This window comes from Bemisia tabaci, chromosome 4 (genome assembly GCF_918797505.1).
Source record: "Bemisia tabaci chromosome 4, PGI_BMITA_v3".
Classification (NCBI taxonomy): Eukaryota; Metazoa; Arthropoda; class Insecta; order Hemiptera; family Aleyrodidae; genus Bemisia; species Bemisia tabaci.
Genome location: NC_092796.1, coordinates 9,294,575 through 9,316,428, shown reverse-complemented (window position 1 = coordinate 9,316,428; position 21,854 = coordinate 9,294,575). Strand labels below are relative to the sequence as shown.

The 21,854-nt window shown below is 41.7% G+C and overlaps 1 protein-coding gene across 1 annotated transcript in view; it reads left to right on the top strand.

The window, feature by feature from the left end:
- LOC109032891 (limbic system-associated membrane protein) overlaps window positions 1-21,854 on the top strand; it is a gene marked incomplete in the record, with an annotated part of 401,446 nt that overhangs the window by 374,968 nt on the left and 4,624 nt on the right. The window contains 1 exon segment of the mRNA XM_072299275.1: window positions 17,866-18,002. Coding sequence (XP_072155376.1) covers window positions 17,866-18,002 — 137 coding nt within the window.

Here is a 21,854-nt window from a genome sequence, read left to right as displayed (position 1 = left end):
AATATTTTATGTTTTTCAGGGGATAGAGTATGCAACCCGCACTCAAACACTCAAAAATAGAAGAAAGTCACAATTTTTACATTTAGCGAAACATGAAACGGAACCGGCATTTTTCAATGTCTTTCACACATATGTTTGAAATTTCATGAAATATTTCACGTGAAATTTCAAGATTTCATTTCTCATGAAATTTTGCCACCCTGTGTCTAAACCTGTGTCTCTAAAATACCTTCGTGGTCCACAAGGTAATGGCTACAACTCTTTTTATTCATAACCCAGATCACCTTTCCTTAATGCGCAGAAGTGCTTATGCGCGATCTCGGATTGTTCAATTTCTCCGTCCTGTTTCGGATATAAATATCCTACTTTCGCTAGCCAATCTTGTTGAAAGGAGCCATATTTGCGCTCGCGAGTCAATACTTGCCACAGATCGAGTAAGTGTGGCATTTAATTCCGAGTTGCGGTTTTCAGATCATGCTTAAATAAAAATCGTGCATTGGGGGGATCAGCGGTTACACCCACCTAAGCTAAACTTCACCATTCAATGAACGAGATTTGCCGTTCACCTACTTCTTTACAATCTTTATAGTGCCGTGCTGAGGAAAAATGCCGTATGAGTCTTTAGGCATTGCTAAATTTCCTATGCTAAATCACGAATGTTTGGGAATGTTTAGAAACATTTAGCCTCCGATTCGCTAGGGAATTTCGTTTGTATTTTGATCTTATTATTATTACTATTACTACTGGCGCTACAGCCCGGGGGGTGGGCTTTGGCCTCCAAGACAACGCGCCTCCATCCTGTTCTGTCCATGGTCTTTTCCTTCCATCCTGATACGTTCATTACTCTAAGATCTTTCTCTACTTCATCTTGCCATCTCAGCCCTGGCCTTCCTCTCTTTCTTTTCGATAGAACTTTGGCTTTCATGATTCTCTTTGGCATTCTTTCCTCCTTCATTCTGCTAACGTGCCCTAGCCATTGAATTCTTTGCGATTTGATGAATCGAACTATATCTTCTTGTTCCAGTATCTTGTCGATTTCGCCGTTGTTTCGAATTCTCCATTCTCCATTTTCTTTGATGGCTCCAAAGATCCTTCTTATGATTTTTCTCTCAAATCTTCGCAGCATGCTCTTGTCATTCTCTGTCATAGTCCATGTTTCTCCGCCATATGTAACAATTGGTCTAATAAGGGTCTTATATATTTGTAACTTGGTCTTCCGAGATATCAGTCTGCTTTTGATTAGCTTCAAGTTGGCATAATATGCTGCATTACCTGTTTGTATTCTATCTTTAATTGACGTAGTTGTTCTGGCTTCATTATCGATTAGGTTTCCCAGATACTTGAACTTTTTGACTCCTTCAAATTCTTTGCCATCAATTATTAAGTTTTGCGGTTTTCTTCTTGACTCTGAGGATGATAATATCATGTACTTGGTTTTAATTACATTTACCACTAGTCCTAAATCTCTTGCTCTTTTTTCCAATTCTTTGTAGATCTCTATTAATTTTTCTTTAGTTCTCGCAATTAGGGCAATGTCATCTGCATAGGCACATGTTTGACTAGATTTCGTGAATATTGTCCCTCTTTGGTCGACATGTTTGACCGCCATGTGCAGCGCTATTATAAATAGCGTACTTGACAATCCATCCCCTTGCTTCACGCCCTTGTTAAAGTCGAAAACATTGCTCACTTTATTTCCTATTTTAACCTTGGCTTTGGTGCTACTCATGGTCATTGTTATAAGTTTGATGAGCTTTCTTGGTACATTCATTTCATCCAGGGCCTTTATGAGTGCCTTTCTATTGACACTGTCGAATGCTTCCTTGAAGTCTACGAAGAGCATGTGTAAATCGATTCCGTACTCATGACATTTTTCCATGGTTTGTCTGATCACAAATAATTGATCGGCTGTGCCTCTTCCTGTTCGGAAGCCGCATTGGTATTCACCTATCTCCTTTTCGACTACCTTCTTCAGTCTTTCATTTAAAATTGATGACATTATTTTATATGCCGTGCTTAAGAGTGTAATGCCTCTATAATTCTTGCATTCTAATTTGTCTCCTTTTTTGAATATTGGACAAATTGTTCCGATATTCCATTTTGATGGCATTTTTTCAGATTTCCATATTGCTTTTATTAATTCATGCATTTCTTTGATTAACATTTGTCCTCCATTTTTAAGGAGCTCTGCTGTAATTCCATCTTCGCCTGGAGCTTTGTTATTTTTCATTCTTCTGATTCTTTCCGCAACTTCTTCTATAGTTGGTGTTTGTGATAAATCATCCTCATTTGTGTGGTCTTCTTTTTCCATTGTTTCTTTGTCGTTTAGTATCATCCTTTCCTTTTCATTTAGCAGCTCTTCGAAATGTTCTGCCCATCTCTCCATTATGTCCTTTTCTTCTCCTAGTAACTGACCATCTTTACTTCTGCACCCGCTTGTTTTCGGTTGAAATCCTTTTCTCATTCTATTAACGGCAGCATAGAATTTTCTACTTTCATTTTGCTTGCTTAATTGTTCTATTTCTTCCATTTGTTGTATCATTGCTTCTTTTTTCTTTTTTCTAAGAAGCTTATTAGCTTCTTTTCTTGCTTTGTGATATCTTTCTTCATTTCCTCTTGTGTTTCTTTGCAGCATCTTTTTTCTTGCGTCGTTTTTTTGATCTATGATGTTCATGCATTCTTCATCGAACCATTCTTCATTTCTGGTTTTTCGTTTTTCTCCAATTGTTTCTTTTGCTGCTTCTAAAATTGCTTTCTCAGTTACTGTCCAAATCTCTTCAGGCGTTTGATCCCTTCCTTCCATTCCATCTGTTTCTTGCGTTAGCTTGCTGTTCAAGACATCCACGTACTTCTTTTGTAATTCTTTATTCTTGCTTAAGTTTTCTGTGGCCCAGCGCTTCACTTCATGTTTGGGCCCTTTCATTACATTTGCGATTCTTTCTCTAACTTTAACTTTTACAAGGAAATGGTCTGAGTCGCAGTTAGGCCCTCTGCAGCTCTTTACATCAATTACTGATGACATATGTCTTGAGGATACTAGTACGTGATCGATTTGATTCACTTCTTCACTTCCTGGGATCTTCCAGGTTCCAAGATGGATTCTTTTGTGATCGAATGCTGTGCTTTTGACATAAAGTTTATTTCTTGCTGCGAATTGTACCATCATGTTACCATTATCATTGTTTTTCTCATGTAGCGTGTGAATACCAGCTACTTGTTTTTGGTCTTCGTTTTTTCCAACTTTTGCATTGAAGTCTCCCAAGACTATCAGCATGTCATGCTGGCTTACTTTTGTACACACTTTTTCGAGTGCCTCGTAGAAACTTTCCTTTTCCGTTTCTTCTTTCTCCTCTGTTGGTGCATGCACTGACACAATGGTGATATTCCTAAATTTTCCTTTTATTCTTATTCGGCAGATTCTGTGGTTGATATTTTCATATTCTAGGAGAGTATTTCTTGCTGCTTTGGATAGTAGGAATCCTGTGCCAAATTGCCCTGTATTTTCACTTGTTCCACTGTATATCATGCTGAATTCTTTCTTGTCTATTCTTCCTTCTCCTTGCCATCTGATCTCTTGGACGGCTATGGCGTCAATGGCATATTTCTGCAGTTCTTTGGCCACTTCCATCATTTTCCCTGCCTTCTTCATCGTTCTTACATTCCATGTGGCTAGTATAATGTCCTTGGTTTTTTGGGGTTTTTTCCGTGATCCATACTCTTTAGGTCGCTTTATCCGTGGGTTTTCTGGGTACCGAGGCTTTGTCTTGGTTTTCGTAGCTTTGTTTTTTTTACGTGGTAGGGTTGCTAGCCCTACGCACAACCCTCCTCCTTTTCCTGGGCTTGGGACCAGCAAGAGAAAAACAACTCTCCTCTAGGCGGAGTTTGTATTTTGATCTAGATAGCCTAAAAATTTCAATAAAAGATATTAATAACTTGCCAGTCGCTAGGGAATTTCGTTCGTATTTTGATCTAGATAGCCTAAAAATGTCAAGAAAAGATACAAATAACTTTCCTCAAAAATAATTATTTTATCAGAGGAAATTTGGCAACATTCGAATGTTCATACGGCGTTTTATCTTAGCAGGGTAGTATACAGGAGAACTGAAAGTAATCTCCTCGTTAAAACAATGATAATTTCGCCTTGTCCACTATACATTGAGAATGTTGCGTTTGTTGTGTATTATTAGGAAGCTTACAAATTCACCTGATACCAATTCTAAATATTACGAGCTTTATTTTTGGTAAAAGAACTAGAGTGACAAGTTTTTCTTTCAAGAAACCCGTTCCCTTTGTGTCAATATTCAGATGACACAGTCTTACACTTTAGTGGTTTTTTTTACAGTTTTTTTTTTTTTTTTAATCCATAATTTCAAACAAAAAATTAATAATTCCAATTTTAGATATATTTTCCTAGATTATGATTTACGGACCCATCGAAATTAGATAGCTGTCAAGTCGATGGAAGAACACCGACTGTACTTAAATCATGGGAAAGCATCTTAAATTAAACGGAAAAATCAAGAGTATAAGGATTTTCCTTGAAATTGCACTCATTTTTCAGTGTGCAGTGATGTCACAATGGTAATACTTTGCTAACAATTCCAGTCAAGTTGTCGCTTGCCAGCGCTAACCAGTCACTGGGTATTAGAAAGAGGAGTAATTAAACCGCCAAAAATAAATCGAAGAAAACGTTTCAATACAAAAAACTAATTTCCTCTCCAAATTTTTAGACAAGAGCGAAAACTAAATCCTCGAAAATTTGAAGATTTTAAGAACAACTCAGTACAAACATGTTGACCCTCATTGGCCCCATCAGAATTCGTCAAACTTCCCCATTTACAATCCAGGAATCATCGATCATGGATCATAAACATCGCACTTCTGTTAAGTTAGAAGTCTGAGCTCCTTCATTACCGTCGGTATGCATCACGCACATCCGCTGAACACTAATAGTTGCATCAAGGCGTTGATTCATATCGCACGACTCAAAGACCCCACTTAGTTCTAAATGTTACTTTCAATTTTTAATTCTCCTGATCGAAAATCCGCGCTACGTCACGCCCGGGAAACGCTTATCCGGAAGACAAAAGCTCGTCAAATGAAAGCCCTCGTAATGAACGAAGCTCTTTAAAACGACACCTTTGACGAGTGAAATCCGAATCAAAATGATGACTATTCTGTCATGCTAAGGAAGAACGCCGTATGAGCCTTCAGGCGTTGCCAAATATCCTTTGATAAAACACAAATCTCCTGGTAAACTCATGAAAACTTTTCCTCCAATTTTTCATATAATTTGCTTTGCAATTTCACCTAAAGTCTCTGAAAATTTCAAGGAAAAATATTCATAACTTGCCTCAAGAATAAATGTTTTATCGGAAGAAATTTGGCAACTCTCGAATGTTCATACGGCGTTTTTCCTTAGCACGGCAGTATTCCGCGCGAATCATCCGAAACAATAGCTCAAGATGCAGGTCCCTCAATTATCGATTCGGCACGGCGCGGGAGGGGCGGTGGCCGGGGGGGAGGAGGGGGCGGGGGGGGGGGCAAAGGTAGCCCCGACCGCCGGGATTAGCTTCTCGCGGGCCGAGACAATGGGGCGCAGAATTAAAATGCTGGCGATTGTAAATTAAAAGCGCTCGACGAATGGAAATTGCCGGGATAGGATTCCCATTCCCATTGACTTGTCATTTCGCGCTTCCTTCCCGATTCCCGGGGCCCGCGCCCTTCCGACTCGCCGTCGACCGTTTTTTAATCCCTTCCTTGCCCCCCCCCTCCCCCATACCCCCCCCCTCTCAACGGTCCGTATACGATTCGCTGATCCCCGGCGCTGCCGTGTGACGCAGAGTAAACATTCCCTTTTCCACATTTATTTTTTGAGGCGGGATGATTGCCATTGCACTGCCGTGCTACCCTGGTAAAAATTGGCAGTAGAATCTGTGTTCCAAAATACCATAGACCTACAGCCGACTGTAAGATTTCCAATAGCTTCTATAGCCGGCTACACAATTTCTTATAGCCTTTTATAGCCGATGGCGATTAAGCAACAGCCAGGCGATAAAGTTTATGCTAAACGTTACTAATTACGGATGCTAGGACTTAGTGAGTTTTTGGAATACTGCTCTCTTTTTGGGCCGTAGTATCTTGATTTATTTTGCGAGGAAAGCTCCGTGCTTTTGATGGATGCCTGTCATTATTAATATATTAGAGCGCCTTCAGTTTCGTATGATACTGTGCAATACCTCTGGGGTGAAATAGTTGCTTCAAGCGCCGTGGCACGCTGCGGTTCGGCAGGCGGGCAGCCAGCACGAAACGTGCATTGGCGCCTACAAACCTAACTGGGATACTTCACGCGTTGCGCAATGCGTGAAGTATCCCTGTTAGGTTTGTAGGCGCCAGTGCGTCGCCGCTCCGTTTTGTGTTAGGCTCTATTATTTAATCTGGCGGAGTTAGCGTTATTCAATTCATGATTTTGAAATGTGTGCACATCCTGTATGGATTATTCTCATTTTAATTGATGAAAAAAAATATGTATTAAGGGAAAATATAATGTGTGTTTTGTAAATATTAAGGTGGTTCCGTATCAAACTTAATGATTTCCAATTTTCGTAATTTACTCAGAAAATTCACTTTTTGTCGAAGGAAATAAGACAACGTCTGAAGGCTCATACGGCGTTCTTCCTTAGCCCGGCAGTGCAGTGAAGAGCCCTTCATAATATCCGTGACGCGCTCGGAAAGGGGGCTCTGAACGAGCTTCACGAGAGGAGGGGGGGGGGGGGCAGGGCTGCGTTACGTGACTTTAAATTCGGAGTATAATGCCGATTTTTCAAAAACTAATTATGAAAATCAATGTAAGGTGGCAATTTTTCATGAATGCTTCACAAAGCACTGAATGCACCGAGCAAAGAAAAGAGCAGTACATTAATTCTTACACAGGTAAAGACCCGTGTTATGGGGTTACTTCCACGCTTTATTTTTGAAGCGTGATGATTTCACCGGAGAGCCCTTCATAACATACGTGACGCGCTCGGGAAGGGGGCTCTGAGCCCACTTCACGAAAAGAGGAGGGGTAGCAGGGCTGTGTTACGTGACGTCGAATTCGGAGGAAAATGTCTATTTTTCTGCAATTTCTAATGCAAATCAATGTGAGGTGGCAACTGATCAAAAATGCTTCACGAAACGCTATTGTAACAAACGCAGAGAATAGAGTAGTATATTAATTCTTACACAGATGAAGACCCGTGTTGTGGGTGTATTGCGGGGAAGGGGAGGAGTCCAGTGCTATGTGACGTTACGCTGGAATTGGTGCATAACTCAGATTTTTCGAAAATTGAAGAAGAAAATTGGACGGGCGGTAGGATTCCCCTTTAATTGCATCAAGAACGACGTTGATTTAAGGAGAGATGGTCAAATTGAGTGTCACTTTTCTTTCTTTCTTTCTTTTTTTTTGGGGGGGGGGGGAGGAGGGGGGTTAAGGATCCGTGTTACAGAGGAGGGAGGAGTAAAAAATCCAATTGATAGGATTATGCACTTTATGATGACCCTGGGAGACCCCGCAATAGAAGCTATCTATGGATGAATGAGTCTGTAGCACACAAGAGATATAGATAAATGAATAGACTTCTTACACGTCTGGTCGCACGAAAATTACGATGAACGCATCAATATAGTTTGAAAATTTATCTTCAACAACAACAACCCACGTGGTTCATATCGCAAGATTTTAATTTTCCGCATCCGTGGACATCTTTCTCTGGTGTAATGTCCGTATTTTTATTGCATACGGCAAATAAGAAATTGCGCTCAAGTCAAGCAATGTTGCGATGAACCTCCATTCTTGCTACTACATTCGGACCGAATAGTATTACAACCAAATAGACGTACTTCTATCAAAGGGAACTATGTGCCTTCAGACATGAGCCCGCTGAGACCCATAAGAATATGCGCATGACAGGGCTCACGTTAAAATGCACATAGTTCCGTTTGATTGAAATACGTCCAAATAGACCGACGTTCGGATTTAGTGGTGCTGTCGGCATTTACGTTAGGGACGGGGACGCACTGCTTCCGCGAAGAAATTATGAAATGAAATATCATTTTCAGATCAATATTCATAAGCAATCAAAGAGACCTGAATAAAAAAGAGCTAACTTCAAAATCTTTTGGTGAAGCGCAATATTATCTGGTGATACAACATCACTTTGTCCAAAAAATTAATCCAATCCAGTCGCGAAAATTCGCCTTTTTTCAAATTCGATGAATTAATGACGTCAAACAAACATTCTCGATAGCTCTCAGGGGGTGGATTTCAATTCGAGGGAACGGATGCCCGTTGGAGCGGTGCCGTATGAACCCAACGCTGCCCCACACGGGCGGATTCGTTTAATTTCAGCGCCGGCAACGGAGATCCTAAAGCGGACCAGTTGCTGTCCGTCCGCAAGTCAAATGGAATATCTTCGCCTGAAGTGCATGCAAGCGGAGGGATTGGTGGATTTAAAGCCGCGAAGCAAATAAACCACCCCTCCCGCATTCCGCCCTTGCTGCCCCTCTCGCGGACCATCGTCGTCCCGGGTTCGTTCAATGTTGACGTTTCGGGCGGAAATGTTCAGAACTTTTTTGGGAATGGACCACTAGACATGGTACGAATTCTTGCATTCTACACGTTTTTTAGCTAGAATCTCAAGTAGAACACGATTCTTGCATCAAAAATTACTGAAATCAACTCCAAACTAAGATATTAACGTTTTTATTTTACATTGGTTACGAGAATTTTGAATTGCCCGGTTACAAGGAGCGCAATTCTCTACGTAAGTCAAATCGTCAACACAGTCACAATCGTCACAACAGTCTTGGCAGGCTTCTCAATCAAGCATTTTTCCTTTTCCACCTTTATCGTTTAAATTGCAAGCAATTTGCTATTGCCGAGCAAAAGCGTCAAGATTGAGGTTGCTGGATTTACATATCGCAGAGATTGTCATGGTAAAGTTTAGTGTGCGATTTTATTCACGTAGACTATTGTGCTTCCATGAGCGGGAGGTTTGAATCCACGCGTTAAGAAACATTGAAAATCTTAATGAGAGTCTATTTCAGTAGTTTTCGTTGCGCCAATCTTGTTCTACGTGAAATTTTGGTCTGGAACCATGTATCAGAATGCTTAACTTCGTACCTTGTCTAGTGGTCCATTGTCGAGGGAAGAACTGACATGCAACCATCGGCGGATCGAGGGGGTGACGCCCCTCCATGTCCGCTCCGAAAAACAGGAAGAAGAAAGGTAGAAAGGAAAAAAGAAGGAGCAAAGAAAAAACGGAAGTACGAATTTATTGTATAGTTATTGATGACAAAATTGACCCACACTGCAATTGATGCTCTAAAATTTCGACAATTCCCTGGGAGAAGCCCCCCGAACTTCCCCTCCGTCCCCTCCCCGTTCAAAGTGTCTGGATCCGCCTAAGCATGCAAGTTGATCCGTTGATTCAATTTTCACAAAATATCGTTCTCTAGACAAGAGAGCGTAACTTTATTTCAACGTTGTGAAGTTTCCACTCTCAGATCACATTTTTACTGAGGGGTTATTAAATATGTCTAACTGAAAATTTCACCGGTTTTTCTTTAAATTACATGTAAAAATCCGCTCGTGCATGCAAATGCACAAATTATACATTTCTCACAAAAAACTATAACATGAAATCACAATGAGAACATCAAAAAAGTCTAACACCCACTCCTTAAGCATGCAATCTGCGTAGTTAGTACCACGTTTTTCCAAATTTCTCGCGTCTGCGGGCAGTTTTTCTTAGTTTCGGCGATCCTGTTTGCCAATAGCGAGACACGCGAGGAAAGCTATAATCTAAACAAAACACACAGCAAAGAACTTTTCAATCCGTGGGAGCCATATGAGGTCTCTTATGGGGAAAGGCTGTTTAAGGAACAACTATGAATACAATCCTAAATCTTGCATCGTCCGAATGTTCACACGGCATCTTCCCTCAGTGGAGCAACCGTTGCCCTCGACTGATGCAGTTTCCATCGGGTGCAGCTTCACTCTCCTCCGTCCCCACTTACCCTCAGCGACGACGCACAGTAAATCGAGTCGATAGGAGAAGTTGAACAAAATTTGGAAACTCTTAAAGCTTATAATTCCATTTATACAAAGCTTTGATGTTCTTAAATGAAGATGTTGCACGTGTGAGGAATTTGCGATTTGACTTTTGATTCTTATGTAAAAGTTCGCGAGAAACACGATGGTGCCTCTGGTTTTCTCTGAAATCAACTCTCAAGCTCAAAAAAGCTCTGAAGTTGAGGCCAAAATGGAGGGGATATCCCGCGCTATCCTGAGAGTCTACCACATCAAGGCAAACTCACCATGCAAAGATAGGGAGCAAATACATTTACACGGCTGCCACTTTATTTGGGGGCTCTCAAACTGAAAACACGGCAACCCTGCTAATGTATTTGCTTCCTATTATGAAGAGTTTGTCTTGATGTAGAGGTGGACTCTCAGGATAGCGTGGGACATCCCCTCCATTTTGGCCTCAACTTGAGAGCTTTTTTTGAGCTTGAGAGTTAATTTCAGAGAAAACCAGTGGCACCATCGTGTTTCTCGCGAACTTTTACGTGGACGTATTTCTATCAAACGGAACTGAGCGCCATCGGGTGAGGAAGGGAGAGGAGGGCTTGGATTGGCGGGTGTTTCGGAAAGCGATGCTAGTTACGTCCTATACTTGCAATGCTTTTCCATGGCGCTTAGTTCCGTTTGACAGAACGCGCTATCCGGGACTCTAAAATTCTAAAAAGGAACTCAATTTGGCGCTTGGTTCCGTTTAACAGAAATACGTCCACATAAGAATCAATAGTCAAATAGCAAATTCCTCACACATGCAACATATCCATTGGTTCTATAGGTTTCCTCGTGAAGTTTCCCGCCAGAAACGCCCATTGAAATTTAAAATGTGACGAAATAAACATCAAAATGTGCAGTTTAAGTAATAAATCCCATGTCCGAGCTCTCTGATTGACTCGATCCACCGTGCGACGGGGCGGTCATTTAACCCGGCGGAAATTATCGGGGCCCGCAAAAGCCGGGTCCGGGACCTGAGTGACGGACAGGATATGAGAAAAGGGGATCGTCCCGATATCCCGCCGATTAGCGGCACCGAGACGCGCCGGAACTCTTGAGCCCTGGCGGCCGTCTTGGGTGCCGGCCGCCGCGGCTCACGAGGTCCCGCCGACTTGGGGCCTCCCCACACGTGGCCCTGCTGTCGTGACGCCCGGTCCCCGTGATCGATGTACGGCGGACCCGGACCCTGCCGCGACAATTAAAGGAGACCCGCTATCCTGGGTAGAAACCGCGTATCTGACGGTGGCTTCCCACCCAAACGACCCCCCTCCCCCCCCTTCCTTCTTCTTTGGCGTCACGAGAAAATGCGCGATGTGAGTTGCACAAATTGTGCATTTATAACTGCATATTAGGTTGGATCGAAATCTTCGACTTTGAGAGGGGAAACGCGTATCTTCGAAAAAAAGTTGTCGAATGGGCCCCATATGAAGTACCAAAAATTTTGCCGCTAAAATCGACCCCCTAGTACCGCATGGAGGCCTAAAAAGTCTAAATTTTTAATATATTATATTAAAGGTCCGAACAGAACACAACTCCTTACAGATTTTGTCAAACTGGACGTATTTCTGTCAAACGTTTTTATGCATACATTTTTATGGATCTGAGCAGGGTTCATGTCTGAATGAACATAGTTTCGTTTGACAGAAATACGTCCAATTGTTGCTCGAAGGGCGAAAACTTCGTCCGCTTTGACGTATTGTGCACGAGTGAGGCACAATTGACCTGTTTTCACCCGATAAATAGTCGGTAGCGCCCTCCAGATGCATATATCGCCAGTTTTGCGTTCGCGTCCAAGAGCTCTTTTTCCGTAACTGCATTTTGCAATACGGCGTTACTATTTTTGGCTTAGCCATAAAAGCACCTACATGCACGGGAAAACTAATGGTGCATATGTCGCTCCTAAAATGAGCCAGATATAGCAGTTCTTTCTACCAGGTTTTTTCTTCTTCCTCTTCTTTATTTTCAAACTAATTGAATCATCTTTCTTTTCCAATTCAACCTGAATTGGTTTCGGGGGCTTGCCATCGGTCGAATTGTTTGAATTAACTTATCCTATAAGTTAAACTAACACCGCGAATTCGCTAAGTTGCTCTTAAGAATTGCGGCCCCATTATTGAAATTAATAGTCTATTCCATTTCTCCCTCTTTCATTCCAACCACCCGCTTCCTCCAATAGGATCCCTCCAAATCCCTTTAATTTTCTTTGTCTACAGCTTTGTCTATCAATTTCAATAATCGGCCCGCTGACCATGAGAGACTTTCACGTGAAAATTTGACGAGAGACTGTCTTGTAGTGCTTTATTTCTTAGCCCCCGTAATGGGCCATTTGCACCTCGTCGAGCGGTCGGTCGGTCCATTAATCAAGGATCGCACAACTAAAGCAGTTCCACGGGGCCTCGTAAGCCAAACGCGCGTGAAAATTCCGGAGGAGCCACTGACTCGCGAAATGCGCGGAACGCATAAAATGGGCGCCGCCAATTGAAAATTTCCGGGTCGCTCGCGGGCGGGGGCGGGGCGGCGGGGCGGGGGGTGAAAAAAAGTGATTCGAGGACAGGTGAAGACTGGCTTTTTTAATAAATTCCGAGAAGCGCCGGGATGCTGGATGCGGTCGCCGAGGACGAGGCGGGGGCGGAGGAGGGGATAGGACGGGGAGGTTAAAAATTCAAAGAGTCGCTTGAATTGCATGCTGATGAGTCCTCGCCTTCATATTGTTTCACGTCCCGCTCCGCGCCGCGCCGCCGCCGCCGCGGACACCAGTGCTCGATGCAACGTCTCGCCGCAATTCCCCGATTTCCGCCTGCAAAAACGCATGAGAGTTAGTGCTCCCATTCTCCGGAACGAGTTCCGAATTCCGGAACATTTCAGATTTTCCGGAATTTTTCAGGGAAATTTTGAAATTCCCGAAAAGTTCCGGATCTTTTGCATTTTCCGGAACTTTTAAAAAGCCAAAAGAAATTCCGGAACTTTCGACGGTTAATGTGAAACTCCGAAAATCCATCAGGCCTTCACCGATGGCTCCGCGAATAAAGTTAGGGCCCAGAAATGCAGCCAACCTATGAATTTCAATTATCCAGAGCGATTTACTAATACAATTGTTACGAACCATCGTTCATAAAGCACGTATTTGACTTAGTTTTTGCATGAATTTACTCAATTTCGCGGAAGAACGCTCATTTCTGTACATTCTTGGCCATCTTGGTTAGAATTGGAATCTGCAGACTGGCAGTGAAATATTATGCGTTAGAAGTTGGTTAGAAGGGTGGCTGCACTTTTGGGCCCCAAGCCCTCCATGAACCGATCTGTCGGTACTCTCCCTATACAGGTGCTCTAGTTATAAATTGAGAGAAATTGGAATAAACAAGTTCCGAATGCCGGAACTTTTGAGATTTTCTTGCATTTTTCCCGGAACTTTTGAAATTCCCGAAATGTTCCGGATCTTTTGCATTTTCCGGAACTTTTGAAAAATCCAAAAGAAATTCCGGAACTTTTGACGGTCATAGAGTGGGAGAAATTGGAATATAAAAGTTCCGAATCCCGGAACTTTTGCCGGACATGAAGTGGAGGCACTGATGGGCGTATTGAGGTACTTCATGCGGAAGGGGTAAAAAATGGGAACGTCATCAAGTGAGATCTGAACGGATGGGGAGAGAGGCCGGCAGAAAGAGCACCCTCTGCAGGAAGCACTAGTACAGTCGGCAAAATTTTGAAAATTGAATCGTCTCAGGAGCAATATTAAAGAGTTTTTTTTACGGAAAAAGTTATAAAACGAAAATCGAAATAAAACGATACCGTATTGGAGTCATTCTGCCAACTTTTTTAAATTTTCTGAAGAAATCGAGTGAAATTTTTGGGGAGTCAGGTCCTTCCCGGCCCCCCTAGTACCGCCCCTGGATGAGAGCATGACGAACCACCATACAAGGTAAGCATTAAAGCATCCGAAGGCAGTCCAGAGACATCCAGAGAGTTGGAGGAGATCTATGAACGGGAAACTGCCATGCTGAGGAAGAGCGCCGTATGAACCTTTAGGCATTGCCAAATTTCCTTCGGTAAATCACCCATTTTCGGGAAAATTTGGAAAGATTTTTCCTCCAATTTTTCCGATAATTTTGTTCTCAATGAGGAGAGGAGTGAGGATTAAGGTCAGAAGGAAATTCTAACTCAAGGGGGGAAAAACGCCTTCAATTGAGAATGATACTCCGCAACACACGGAAGCTTGAATAGTTGTATCATTCCAATATCTATTAATTACGGTATTCTGATGGTTCAGAATCCAGGGAGAGAGGGGATGGGGAGAGGGAGGGGGGAGAGAGTGTGAGAGAAAATGCGAAATGAGAGATAGATATGTATTTCCTAAAAATTCATAATAAGTAGAAATACCCTTAGTATGACATATATGTAGGGTGGGCTCATCTAGAGGCAATTGCCCATTGACAGCCGCAAAAATTATGAAAATCGGCGCGGTAAACCGCTGGAAATAAGCGTTACCAGTTATGCAAAATTAGGAGGCCTTGGAGCTTGATGCCGAGTATAGATTATGAGGCACTCTTTAATAGGAGTACTAATTGCAATTGAGCATCCCCTTTTATTGGAACACGTCGTACTCCGCCTGTAAAAAATCAAACATAACAACGCTGCTTGCGCTTGAAAAGTGTGTCATCATTATGAGAGACCGCGCGGTTGGAATTAAACATTTTAAATGCACATCTCATTGCTATTTCTCGACAATTAATTTCTACTTCTGGGATTTTTGCACGGTATGGTTAGCACATGCGCGTTTTTTTTGTGCATTTTAGCATCGTTCAATACGGCACGGCTTTTCTTCTTTCTTTTCTATAGATTCCTCTTTAGATTCTAGAGCCATTCTTCACGAAAATATTCTTGTTAGCCTAAAACCCTTTTGCACCTGCTTCTTTTTTGCAAAATTTTGGGGTAATAAGTCGTCTTCTTGACGGAATGAGTTTTTTCCGCAGCGCAACGAGCAACTTCCGAGGAAATTTTTCAATTGACCAGAATTTAGCATAAATTAGGAAATACTATTCCTAGTGGATCTGTGAAAGCACTTATCTGCAAATGGGAAATAATGACATCAGAGCCGGATTTACCTACTTGCCGCCCATGCCATGAGCCGCCTGTATTTTGCCGCCCCCTTCTCATTCGTTTTGAAACATCAATAAAAACCATCAAGTGAATCTACCGGTGGGAGAGGAGCGTATAAGACGCGTTTACTCGTGTTGGACACATTGTTTGGGAAAGCTCTGTCAAAACTACTAGCAAAAGTTCACGGAACTTTGTGTGAAAGTTAAGTTCCGTAACCGTATCTCTATGTGGACAAGGCCTTCCATTTATAACAAATGAACGAACAAATTATGAAAAAACAAACATAAATGTGATTTAATCATTTTAACTTCCGGCGCCGCGCCGCGTTGACCGCACTGCGTTTGGCGCAATGCGTGAAGTATTTATGCAGTCTTGTAGGCGCTATGCATTTCACGCTGACCGCTGCTGAACGCACTGCGTTTGACGCGATGCGTGAAGTATTCATGCAGTCTTGTAGGCGCTAATATGTGTTACATGCCAACCGCGCCGCACCGAGGGCTTCCTCTTTTCATCTCAAGTCCTCGTCATCATTGCTCTCTGCGTCGCGCCGCTCCAGGCCAAATTGCGTGTTCGAATTCTCTCTTAACTCGACTAATTGAAGGTACTATCGCTGAATTTAGTTTCGCGTAGAGTCTCTGGTGACTATTTAGCGACGGCACGGCGCGGCGCGTTGCCTGATAACGCTCTCATGAAGACGCACTCGTTACTCTGTGAGTGTCGCACAGTTTACATTTGATTTGGAGCGGCGTATGCGCGAAACTAAATTCGGCGATAGTACTTTCTCTTGTACCACCGAAAGACGACAAAAGTATAAATTACTATACTCTCAAGAAATGAGAGATTTTGTCGCCTTTTCTCGTTAGTAATTTTTTTTCTGAATCCGGTATTTTTTATACTTACATTTAAAAGTAATTGCAGAAGAGTTGCCGCCCCCTAAATTTGCCGCCATGGGCTGCGGCTCATGTGGCCACCCCCTAATTCCGGCCCTGAATGACACTTACGTTTACCGTAAGTACGGTTTTCCATTTCGGTCGCACTATTCAACTCATATATCTGTGCTCTCAAGTCTAGGAACTGTACCCTAGGTTCGTACAACCGAACTTTTTCGATGGTTTGGTTTTAAAGACTCGGTTCCATAAACCGAAGGTACAGCTTCCAGACTCATGAGTACGGTTAGGCAAGGTTAGTTAAGTTCTTGAAAGCATTTGCAAAAAAATTCTGTAAAAACATCGTCCCAAGGTACACAAGTTTTTCTGCTATGATGCGTTGTTTCCGAAAAATGTAAAATGGCGTTTACGGCGTTTTTGCGTTGCACGGCGGTGTTAATCACACGATTAATAACCGGCGAGGCAACGGCGTGGTGTAGCACGTATGATATCCGCGGGTTTCCCGTTTTTCGAGTCCACCGTCGTTCCCACGCGGTTGATTACGACGGGATGCAACTCCCCTCCCCCTCCCCCTCCCCCCCCGAAAGGTGCGGATTTCGGAGCGTGAGTAAAAATTGCCCTCGCCCGCTCGTCCGAATAGATTGGCTTTTCAATTTTGCCCCGCCGATTTTTTCTACGCATCCCCGCGCCGACTTTACCCTCCCCTCGTTAGTCGAGGATAACATCGCCTCCCCCCTCCTTTTAACCCCTTTTATTCACTGCTCGTTCGATCGTGCCCCTTTCCGACACCTTCGTCTCCTCTCGCCGTCCCCGTCTTCGCACAATTGGCCGATTTTTCTAGAATTGTGTGCCACACAGGAAAAAACAATCGTTAAAATTACTTTATAAATGAGGAGCTTAGAGGATAAGGCGCATAAGTGCAGTTTTCGAAAAAATTGAGATATTCATGGACGCAACTAAAGCTGTAGTTTGAAAATATATTCCGCAAAAAATTCACAATTAAAATCCAACTTTAAAGCATCAAAAAGTGAGTTTAAACTTTCCTTTCTGCCACAAGGCTCCGTGTAATTTTGAAACTTTGCACGAGTATTTCATGAAATAGCAAAAACTACACTTAAGCGCCTTGTCCTCCAAGCCCCTCAAATGGTGTATGAACTGGATAGCACTTGCAAAAAAGAACCAGCGCGATTGCAGTGTTGTGAAAAAGTTGCCTCTTCATGATTATCTAAAAGTTATCACAGAATTGCAAATAGTTTTCGATTCTCCCCAAAAAATTGTTAATTCTATAGGAAAATAATTCTGTAAATTTTAATACTGTACACACACATATATATATATACACACACACACACATATATATATATATATATAAGGTATTTTTTAAAGAAAAGGAGACATTTCCACAATTTTGAAAACACTGCAATTGCGCTGGTTCCTTATTCCTGATTATGATCCGACTAATAATCAAAGATATTCGTGACCGACAACAGTGGTAGTTTTATCATCAACCGATTAGTTGATTACTTTTTTTTTAAAAATCTTATATCACTATATTGCACAATATACTACTCTATACTATTGATGTGTGAAAGTTACTTTTCGGAGTCAACTTTCAGATTCGCCAATGACTCATGGCATAAGAGTTGAGCAATCGTTTTAGCCATCTCTTTTTTATTTAGTTTACTAACACGAAGTCCCATGTTTCAGCATAATGAGTCCAGTTGATAACCAGCTTGTTCCTAATCAGTAATTTTGATTTTTTGACAGCGTCAAGACTGATTTATTACCTGACGGAGCCAAAAGCCGTCTGTATATTGCCAATGCGAAAACAGCCGATTCGGGCAACTACTCGTGCTCCTTGGCCAACGTCGCGGAAACCAGCGTCTTCGTTCATGTGCTCAATGGTGAGTCAATAGCTAAACTCAAAAATCACATTTTTGAAGTGTACACTTTCAAAAGATACGAGTATCTTTTCATTTTAAAAGGAAAGCCTATCAAATTTATGACTAGACATTTTCTTCGATCGCCCAAATCTGCAGCTAAAATGAGCAGGAATCTCATATCGCTGGTGAAACTGCAGAAATGCGCACCTCGGTTTGCGGCGTTTTCCAAATGCAAGACTGCTGGACGCCATTACTTGAAAACTTTCCTGATTTTTCTTCACAATGCAATGAATATCTAGCGAATATTTCAATCCATGATGTTGTCTTAGTAGCCTTTTGAAAAATAAAATAGGCGGAGATTTTGAAACCCCGTAACCGAGATACGCATTTTTGCCGTTTCATCGTCGATATGGACGTACTTAAGCTATGAGGGACTATGTTACACGCAAACCCTATACACATAGTTTCTTTTAGCATAAATACGTCCATATGATGGTTGTCAAAGAATTTTCAGCGCAAAATCCGAAAATGTTAACCGTTTTCCGCATTAAGGTAGAATTTTCCGGAAAATAAATTTTTTCGGGAGGAGCCTGAGCGTGTGCAGGCTAGGGAAAAACTATTGTCAGTTTTGGATTCAGGAGCCTATGGAAATGACTACACCTACGACACGTTATTGACCAGTGCCCACTTTTGCTGAAACTATTCGCCTGTTTATTGTCCACAAGGGAGGGATAACACATTTTTACGTGTATCTGATAAAGTTAGTCCTATGCAATTTAGGCTGCTAAATCTGAAATTGGTTTTTCAGTTTTTCCATCATTTACATATTTTTTAAATTTTAATTTTTTTAAAAAGAATCTTGCTTATTTCTTAGGTACTTTCGTTTTAAGATTTATTCTAAAAAAAAATGATGAACGATAGATAAAAAGATCAAGGTAATTTTTTTTATTTTAACAGTCCTAAGGTGGAACGTATTACTTTTCCAATTGAGATGTCCTGTCAAGAGCGTGAAACCCTAGAAAAAGATCAAGGAAAAAAAAATTCCTCTAAAAAATCGAGGGGGAAAAAGAAGGAAAAAATGAAGGGTTTTTTTCTTCAGTCGTCACAAAACACGTCAAACACGTCACGTTATTCTACGTCAAAGTTGAAAATACACGGTGCCCCAAAATCAGACGCTGATACTTTCACGGTCGATTCTGGCCAAGATAAGCTATTTTTGTCCTATTACTTGTTTTTCTTTTCATTACGTCAACTAAACTCCTCTAAATTATAGTTTCTTTCCATTATTATTTGTGGTACCGTTTGGTTAAAACGCATGAAGATCTGAAAACCGATCCGTGAATGGACCACTTAACAAGGTACGAATTTAAGCAATCTGATACTCCTTAACCAGAATTTCACATAGAACACAATTCGCACAACGGAAATTACTGAAACCAACTCCTAATGAATATATTAACGTTTTTATTTCACATTGGTTACGAGGAATTTGAACTGCCCGCTGACAAGAAACTCAAAGCTCTACGTCAGTCAAATCGCGCACTACAACGGTTTCAGCAAGCTTCTCAATCGAGTGATATGTTAATATTCCACCATGTGTTGTTCACACTACTAACAATTTGCTATAGCTGAGCCAAAGCGTCAAGATTGAGGTTGCCAGATTTGTATATTGCAGAGACTTTCATGATAACGTTTAGCGCGCGATGTGAATCACGTAGATCATTGAGTTTGCATGAGCGGATGGTCTGAATTCACGCATCAGGAATCATAATTACCTACCTTCAAATGGAGTTAATTTCGTTAATTTTTGCTGTACGAATCGTGTTTTGCGTGAAATACTCGTTTAGAAACATGTATCAGGTTGCTTAAAGTCGTACCTTGTCTGGTGGTCCATTATGAGCAATAATTTTAAGGACACCCTGTACAGCATACTTATCTTCCATCAATCTGCGTGACTTGCATGACGTCCAATTCATATCACTGACGCTCGATTTTAATGGATGTCCAAACGATACTGAGAAATGGTAGAGATTTTAGCAATACAATCGCACGAAAGTGACGATCTGTACATGAAAAGGTCAAAAGGTCACCATAAGGTCCCTTTCGAACAAATTTGCTCGATTCGTTTCACGTTTTTTTGGATTTTCGGCGACCGTAGACCTATTATGCCGTGCTAAGGAAGAAAGTCGTATGAACATTCGAGAGTCGCCAAATTTCCTTCAATAAAATGTATATTTTTTAGGAAAGTTATGAAAGTTTTTCCTTGAAATTTTCAGAAACTTTGGATAAAATTGCAAACAAGATCATCTAAAAAATTGGAAGAAAAATATTCATAAGTCTACCAGGAAATTCGTGTTTTATAAATGGAAATTTGGCAACGCCTGGAGGTTCATATGGCGTTCTTCCTTATCACGGCAGTATTGTTTCACGTTGTCAGCAATCAAATTTGACCGAAATGAGACGAAAGAAGTCTATACTATAAGCTCCGAGACCTCCTAAATTTGCATACCTGGTAACGCTTGGAGTTCCAGCGTTCTACCGGGCCGATTTTCATGATTTTTGCCGTTATCGACAGGCAATTGGACGTATTTCTATCAAACAGAACTATGCGCATTAAGACATGAGCCCTGAGGCCCATAATAATATATGCATTACAGGGCTCAGTCCGCAATGCACATAGTTCCGTTTGATAGAAATACGTCCAATTGGACGTATTTCTATCAAACAGAACTATGTGCAGGTGAGAAAGATGGGGTGTGCTCGTTAGTGCTCGGGCCATAAGAATGAGTAGGAAATATTAAGGTCCAGTTACACGATCAAATGGACCACTAGACAAGGTACGAATTTAAGCAATCTGATACATGTTTCTTAACCAGAATTTCACGTAGAAAACGATTCACACAACGAAAATTACTGAAACCAACTCCTGACGGAGATATTAACGTTTTTATTTCACATTGGTTACGAGGAATTTGAACTGCCCGCTCACAAGAAACTCAAAGCTCTACATAAGTCAAATCGCCCACTACAACGGTTTCAGCAAGCTTCTCAATCGAGCAATGTTCATTTCCCACCATGTTTTGTTCAAACTATTAGCAATTTGCTATAACTGAGCCAAAGCGTCAAGATTGAGGTTGCCAGATTTTTATATCGCAGAGACTGTCATGATAACGTTTAGCGCGCGATGTGAATCACGTAGAGCATTGAGTTTGCATGAGCGGGGTGGTTTGAATTCACGCATCAAGAATCATTAAATATCTTCGTAAGGAGTTAATTTCGGTAATTTTCGTTGTGTGCATCGTGTTTTACGTAAAATTTTGGTTAAGAAACGTGTATCAGAATGCTGAAATTCGTACCTTATCTAATGGTCCATTGAGCCATCAAATTGGGCCTCTCATTGGGCCCAATTTGATGGTTCAATTTGATCGTGTAACTGGACCTTAAAGCACCAGTGACGAATCTGCCACTCCAGCTGCCGCGCTTCCGTTTTAACTCATGAGCCCTGTCCACAAAGCTCTTGTCACACGCCCACAGCTCATGAGTTTTGCATTCAGTTATGGCACACAGTTCCGTTTGCTGAATTAGACAAGCGGATTAGTCAAACGGAACTGTGTGCAGACTCCATGAGCCGTGGGCGTGTTTCGAGAGCCTTATGGACAGGGCTCATCAGTTAAAGACCGCCCCGATCGTCGTTTCTCTCGTCGTTGCCGCTGCACCGAAAAAAAATTGAAGTTGATTCAACATCCTAGATGTAAAAAAGGTGTGCGAGAGCTCATCAAATGCTGAATTACCTGCCACAGCAGTTAATTTTACATCTTGTCATTGCTAAAGTAACTGCTATGGCTGGTAATTTAGCATTTTATAAGTTCTCGC